Here is a 7867-nt window from a genome sequence, read left to right as displayed (position 1 = left end):
CTCCCCAATTTCCATCAACTCCTCGGCTTGGCACTTTGCGCCTCCCCGGCAGGAGAGGAGCGCTCAACGGGTGTCAGCTGTCATTAGGCACTCGGACTGCCCCCCACGGCCCATCGCCCCCCGTCCCCTGCCCCCATCCCTGGCCCCGGGTACTTAGGAGCCGGTGTCGCAGCAGCCGGCCGGGGTGGGGTTGGCGGCGCGGGGACGCCGAGCCCCCGCCAGCGCGGTGCGCCCTGTGCCCGCAGCGCCGGCGCCCCCCATGCGCCAGGCGGCCGGACGGCGGCGTCGGGGGGCGCCATGGCCTCGGCGGCGGCGGGCGAAGCGGAAGAGACCACCCGGCTGCGCAAGCCGCGGTTCTCGTTCGAAGAGAACCAGATCCTGATCCGGGAGGTGCGCGCCCACTACCCGCAGCTCTACGGCGCGCAGAGCCGTCGGGTGAGCGTGGCCGAGCGGCGGCGCGTGTGGGACGGCATCGCGGCCAAGATCAACGGCATCACCAGCTGGAAGCGCACTGGCCAGGAGGTGCAGAAGCGCTGGAACGACTTCAAGCGCCGCACCAAGGAGAAGCTGGCCCGCGTGCCGCACTCCACGCAAGGTGCTGGGGCTACCGCCGAGGACGCCTTCTCTGCCGAGGAGGAGACCATTTTTGCCATCCTCGGGCCGGGTGTGGCGGGGCCAGGAGCTGGTGCAGGGGCGGAGCAGCCCCCAGCGGCGCCCCCCTCACAGCCACTGGCCCCAAGTGCTTACACCCAACGCTATGTGTTGTCCGAGGACCGCAGGGAAGACCGAGGGGCAGGTGAGTTCCTTAACCATCACCATAGCAGAAGTCTGCTGTGTGCCTGGCACTGGTCCCAGCCCCTTAGGTGGCTCCTCAGATTCTCACTGCAACCATTAGGTGGATGCTGTCATCCCAATTTTAAACCTGGGGAAACTGAGGCTCAGAAAAGGGAAATGACTTGCCTCAGGTTCCACCGCTAGAGACTGTCAGAGTCAGGAACAGAACCCAGACCTAGGAGGCCTGGCCCCAGAGTCCACACCCAGAGTCATTAGCTCAGGCATCATTTCATTTCTTTTTTCTTTTTTTTAATTTTGTGATCTAATCCTTTTTTAAATATATTTTTATTGATTTCAGAGAGGAAGGGAGAGGGGAGAGAGAGTTAGAAACATCAATGATGAGAGAGAATCATTGATCGGCTGCCTCCTGGGGATGGAGCCCACAGCTCATGGCCTTGACCGAATCCCAGCAGAGGGACCCTTTGGTCCGCAGGCCAATGCTCTAGCCACTGAGCCAGACCAGCTAGGGCAGTGGTCGGCAAACTGCGGCTCGTGAGCCGCCGCCGTTTGCCACTCTGTTGACTAATGAGTTTTCCGACCACTGACCTAGACTCTCGATTCCAATCATTACAGGCTGCTGTTGTTCCTTGTGATTAAGCCCCTATCTCAGTGGTCCGAAAATTCAGAGCGGCAAACCTCGGCTCTCGAGCCCCATGTGGCTCACGAGCCACAGTTTGCCGACCACTGAGCTAGGGCAAGGCATCATTTCAATTAAACGTCTTGTAGGGTAGTGACTCTGGAGGCAGACTGGGCTCCAATCACAACTTTGCCACTCAGCTGTGTCATTTTGGGCAAACTAACTGCAGATCAGTTTCTGCATCTGTAAAATGGGGATAAAAAGTAGTTGCTACCCAAAGGTTGTTGTAAAGATTAAGTGAGCCCTGACTGGTTTGGCTCAGTGGATAGAGCGTCGCCCTGCGGACTGAAAGGTCCCAAGTTCAATTCCAGTCAAGGGCATGTACCTCGGTTGTGGGCACATCCCCAGTAGGAGGTGTGCAGGAGGCAGCTGATCGATGTTTCTCTCTCACCAATGTTTCTAACTCTCTATCCTTCTCCCTTCCTCTTTGTAAAAAAAAAAAAGCAATAAAATATATTTTTTTAAAAAAAGATTAAGTGAATTAATATGCATAAATTGCTTAGAACATGGCCTCTTGAATACTCATTATTAGCTTTTTAAAAAATATATTTATTGATTTCAGAGAGGAAGGAGGAGGAGAGAGATAGAAACATCAACGATGAGAGAGAATCATTGATCAGCTGCCTCCTGCACACCCCCACTGGGGATTGAGCCCACAACCAAGGCATGTGCCCTTGGCCGGAATTGAACCCAGGACCCTTCAGTCCTCAGGCTGACGCTCTATCCACTGAGCAAAACCAGCTAGGGCTAGGTTATTATTTCTTATACAGCTATTCCCCAGGCACTGTCCTATGCTGGGCAGTGTTGGGGACACATTGAAGGTCAGACTTCGGACTTCATCTTGAGGGCATTTGGGAGTCTTAAGCAAGAAAGAAACACAATAATTTGGACCTTTGTTCTTAGTGTGAATCAGACCTCAGTGTTTCTATCTGTGGCTGAGACATCCTCAGTCCTGCCCTCCTGGGGCTCACAGTCTAGTGGGGAGACAGACTCATACATAGACAGGGATGACTCCCAGCTGACCGAGCCTGGGAGGTCAAGGAGGGCTTCCTGGAGGAGGAGAAGTCAGAGCTGAGACATAGAGTGAGGATGAAGAACCAGGAAATTGTTCCTGGTAGAAGGAACAGCATGTACAGTGGCTTGGAAGCAAGAAAGCTTGACCAGTTTAGAAAACTGAAGTCTCCCAGTTGAAGAGAAGAGAGGGAGAGTGGAAATATTGAAGAAGGGAAATGTTTCGAGATGAGGTTTGAGAGGTCAGCAAAGACCAGACCCTGCAGGGCCTTTAGGCTGCATTGAGGAGTTTGAATGTTACCTTAAGTGCTGTGGGAAGCCACTGGAGGGTTTTGAGGAAGGTAGGGACATGATCAAACAAAGCAGTTCAGGATCATGTGATTCAAAGAGGTTCCTTCACCTACCCAAGGTCACAGCAAGTAAGGAGTAGAGTTAAAACTGGAATACACGTGTGTCCCAACTCACAGTCCATGCACTTAGCAATTGGGCTAGATTGCCTGGCAATCACAACCATTAGTATGACTGAAAGTAATGAGTATGCCAGAATTGGGTCACGCGTGGCTTGCAAGTGAAGGTCAGCTTTGGACTTTATCTTGAGGGCATTTAGAAGTCATGAAAGTGTCTTGAGCAGGAGAGAGACACAATCACTTGGGACTCTTATTCTCAGTGTGAATGAAAACTCAGTGTTTCTATCTGTGAAATGGCCCCATTGAAATGGAGCAGACATGGTAAACTTATTTTTCAAAACCTGTGCAGCCCCTTCATTCATTCATTCATTCATTCATTCAACAAATGTTTATTGAGTACCTTTCTGAGGCAGGCACTGTTGTAGATGCTGGGAATACTGTGCAGAAAGACAATTTTCCTTCTCTTATGAGGCTGACGTTCTAATTATGGGAGACAGACCACAAACATAGGATCATATATAGGCGGTTATAAAAACTACGAAGAAAAATAAAGCATTAAGAGGATAGTGAGCAATGGAAGGAGGGCTGCTTTAGACTGGATAGTAAGGGTCAGCTTCTCTAAGGAGATAAACTTGGAACAGTAACCTGCATAGAGAGATTGAGCCAAGTGGATGAATATCTGAGGAAAGCACTGCATCCAGCTAGAGGAAACAGCACGTGCAAAGGCCCTGAGGCAGGAATGTGCTTAAAGCTCCTTGATTAGAATAGTACACTGAAGACCCACAGTGTCAAACTCAAAAGAGGAACTGAAGGACTGAAACAGCCTGGGGCTGCCTGAGGTGTCTTTGTTGATACTGAGAGAGAATTAGGACCATTTCTCTCTGACCTAACATTTGAAAGAACAATAACAACATGGAGAATTCACTGTGTGTCAGGCACTTAAGCATGGGCCAGAGGTGAGTCAGTGACTCCTAGTAATGGCCCTCAGGAAGATGATCGGTTATTGGGGCCCTTGGTCCCAGACACTCACACACATCCAGTTATAGGTAGGGAAACTGAGGCGCTCAACCTTTGCAAATGGGATTTTAACTCTGGTGTGATGGTCCCTCCATGAGCCCTGTGGGTGTGGGGTGTGGGCCTCTTTCTCAGTAGGCGAAAAGCCCTATTTTCAAGTGGCTGCAGTTCTCATGTCCTTATGAGTGAGACTCACCACCCTCAGGCCCACAGCCGCTGCCCAGGGAGTGGATAAAAGTGTGGGCTCTGGAACCTACCAGGGTTCAACTCCCTCTTCTACCATTCGCCAGGTCTGTGACATCTCTCTGGGCCTCAGTCACCTAATCTGTAAAATGGATGATAATGAAAGCACCTATCCCAGGGAATGGCTGTGAGGACTCTGAAGTAGCGCAGGAGGACAGCTTAGCCGTTTTGCCCAGGGCCTGGCCAGATGAAAGGACAGGGATGGGAGCTATGTAAGAGGGAGAGATCCAGGAGTGTCTTCCCAAGGAGGCCACCTTGGAGCAGAGGCCTGAGGAGGTGAGGGAGGGAGCCAGGCAGGTGTGGAAAGACCTCTCCAGGCCAAGGAATGGCAAATGCAAAGGCCTGGATGCAGGAGCATCCTAGTGTGAGGATCAATAAGGCGGCCAAGGCGGTGGAGCCAAATGAACAAGATGAAGACAGTGGGGAGGGAGATGAGGTGAGGGAGGCAATGGGGGCAGATCATGCAGAAACTTGGGGTCTTTGAGGACTTCCCTTCCTCTGAGTGAGAGGAAAGCCACAAGGCTTTGAGCTGACAAAGACAACATCTGACTTGTGTGTGTTTTTTAACATTTTATTGGATTTTTTAACAGAGAGGGAGAGGGATAGAGAGTTAGAAGCATCGATGAGAGAGAAACATCAATCAGCTGCCTCCTGCACAACTCCACTGGGGATGTGTCCACAACCAACGTACATGCCCTTGACCGGAATCAAACCTTGGACCCTTCAGTCCACAGGCCGACGCTCTGTCCACTGAGCCAAACCAGTTAGGACCTGACTTGTATTTTTTAACATCTTCATTAAGCTAGAATTCCCATACCATATAACCCGCCCGCCCCAAGTCTACAATTCCGTGGCTTTTCCTATATGCACAGAGTCTGCAACCGTCACAATCAATTTCAGATACTTTTCTTCACTTGAAAAAGAAACCCTGCACCTCTTAGCCATCACCCCCCTCCCCATCCCCCCATCTCCACCCTGCCCTAGGCAACCACTAATCTACTTTCTGTCTCTGCAGATGTGCCTATTTTGGACTTTTCATATAAGTGGGTCACGTGACATGTAGTCCTTTGCGACTGGCTTCTTTCCTGTAGCATAACTGACATGTATTTCAGTTGGACCCTTGAGGCTCTTGTGGAGAGCAGACTGTAAGGGGCAGGGTGGAAGCAGGAAGCCAGTGAGGAGGCAGCTGCCGTAGTTCAGGTGGGAGATGATGGTTGGACCAGGTGGGGGCCGTGGAGGTGGACAGAAGAGGTAGGGTGCTGGATTCCTTTGAAGGCAGAACCAATGGTGTTTGTATATGGATGGGGTCTTGGGAGAGGAAAAGTATTTTTTTATTTGTTTGTTTTGTTTTTTTTTATTTATTTTTAAATATATTTTTATTGATATCAGAGAGGGAGAGAGAGCTAGAAACATCAATGATGAGAGAGAATCATTGATTGGCTGCCTCCTGTACGCCCCCTTATTGGGGATCAAGCTCACAACCCAGGCATGTGCTCTTGACCAGAACCGAACCTGGGACCCTTCAGTCCGAAGGCCAATGCTCTGTCCACTGAGCCAAACCGGTTAGGGCAAGAGGAAAAGTTTTGGGCCCGAGCAGTTGAAAGGATGGAGCTGCCATAAGCCGCGATGGGAGTCCCTGGGGGAGGAGCAGGTTGGGAGGACCAGGAGCTCAGCTCCGGGCAAGTGAGCGAGAGGCATTAGTCGATGATCAACAGGGTATGCCGACTCCACAGCAGAGAGAAGGGTCCAGGCTGGGTCTGGAAATCTGGGAGCCTCTGCATGTGGACTGTGTTCAAGTTCATGAGCATGAATGAGATCCCAGGGGAGGTGAGATGGAGGAAGCGCAGCAGGCCTGGGGGTGAGCTGGTACAGACCAGAGCTGAGGTTGAAATCCTGGCATCCTGGTAGGAGACAACCCCCACTGCCAGCCTCCAGAAGTGCCCCTGCTGCGCCGGCCACCACACCTCTCTCCCTGGGATCCAGCAACGAGGTCTGAGAAGTGGGGGGGCCAGAGTATCAGATGTTCTGAGCCTTCTAGATTCTAGGTTGGCTCTGCCTGATTCAGCTGGAGGCCGCCAGGTTATCATTCAATATAATGTACTGACTCTGCAGAATGCGGGCTTCTGTTGCAAGGCATGATCTGACAAGTTTTAAAGGTGGCTCTGGGGCTAAGGTGGGTGGGAGGTGGGAAGGAGAAATCCAGACGGCACTGCAGGGTCACGCACACCTTCCCTACATCTCTCTCCACAGATCCACCAGCCCACAGCAAGGGGGGCTCCAGCAGCCCGGAGCCCTGGGCCCGGCCCTCCTGCAATCCCCAGGAAAGGGGCTGCCCACCACCCAAGGAGCGTGAGTCCTCGCCCCCTCCAGCCCTGCAGACCGTCCAGCTGCCCCGTCTGGCCTTGTCTCCACCGCCCCCAGCCCCTCCAGCACCCCCGCCACCGCCACAGGTTCAAGTGGCACCCTCGCCCGCCAGCCCCTCACCCCCTCTCCTGCCTCTGCCTGTGCCCTCGGCCCCAGACCCCTCCCTGGACTTCCTGCGGGCGCAGCAGGAGACTGCCAACGCCATCAGGGAGCTGGCTGGCACCCTGCGGCAGGGACTGACCAAACTGAGTGAGGCCCTCAGCGCCCTGCTGCCCCTTCTGCCTGGAACCCCAGCTGACCCACTGCCCCCACCTCCACCCCCACCCCCCAGGCCTGTCCTGCCTCCACCTGCCCCCAAGGTGGAGATCACCCCCGAGCCCGTGTCTGTGGTGGCTGCTGTCGTGGACCGGGCCAGGGTGGCAGCCAGGGGGGTGATCATCGCCCGTAGAAACGAGGAAGGGACCCCCCGGCCACCCCCAACCCCTCCTCCGCCCCATGACTCCCCCCCACACAAGAGGAGGAAAGGTTTTCCTACACGGAAGAGGCGAGGGCGATGGAAATCTCCGTGAAATCTGCCATCGGATTCAAGCTTGTCTACACTTTCTGCCTGCACCACCTCTCCCAGCTTAGCCCAGCGGGGGAGGGCCACGCACCTTCCCCATGCCGGCTGCACCCTGGCTCCCTGCTGCAGGGGCGTGAGCACCCCACTCCCTGTACTAGTTAGTGCCTGATTCGCGGGGGCCCTCGTTGATGGGCCCCCAACCCTGTGTCCAGTACAGCGCTGTCTGCCTGGCTGCTTTCCTTACCCCCGACTTCTAAGCCATCGATTTTATGTTCTTTCTTACTGCCCTTGGGGGGCCGCAGAGGGAACCTCACAGTCTGCACATACCCCCTTCCCTAATCACTCCTGGTCTTGACTTGAAGAGAATTGATCTGTCCGGGGGCCTCCCCACTTCCCAGTCCAGACTTGGGAGGGAGTGGGGGCTGCGAGACAAATCAGAACGTGGATGACAATGAGGATACAGCAGTCTGTATTCTGGGGGGAGGGGGCGACTTCTCACGGGGAGGTATAGGTTGGGTCCTCTGCCTCCCATTGCAGTCTGACCTCCAGAACTCAGCCCCCTCCTTTCTCCTCAGTGGTGACAAGATATCAATAAACTTATTTTTAATACAATCACTCGAGGCTCCTCCGGCTGAGACAGGCCTGGGATTTCAGTCCCTACACCTGCCCCTCCTTCCCATGAGCAGGCAACACACCCTGGAAGTCAGAGGATGGAGCCTTTTTTTGTTAAAACCATCAAGGCCAGCGTTCAAATGTTATTCCTACTTACTCATCCTTCAGATACCACCGAAATGT

General features: G+C 53.6%; 1 protein-coding gene across 1 annotated transcript; it reads left to right on the top strand.

Annotated features, from left to right (window-relative positions):
* The first annotated feature begins 297 nt into the window (after positions 1-297).
* Positions 298-7568, top strand: MYPOP (Myb related transcription factor, partner of profilin). The gene is made up of 2 exons (XM_008158323.3): positions 298-796; positions 6397-7568. The coding sequence occupies exons 1-2, from the start codon at positions 298-300 to the stop codon at positions 7077-7079; spliced, it is 1182 nt and encodes a 393-aa protein (XP_008156545.2). The 3' UTR covers positions 7080-7568.
* Positions 7569-7867: the final 299 nt, after the last annotated feature.

The sequence above is a fragment of the Eptesicus fuscus genome, chromosome 21, assembly GCF_027574615.1.
Source record: "Eptesicus fuscus isolate TK198812 chromosome 21, DD_ASM_mEF_20220401, whole genome shotgun sequence".
NCBI lineage: Eukaryota > Metazoa > Chordata > Mammalia > Chiroptera > Vespertilionidae > Eptesicus > Eptesicus fuscus.
Note: the sequence above shows the minus strand (reverse complement) of the source record. Positions and strands in the feature narration are given on the sequence as shown.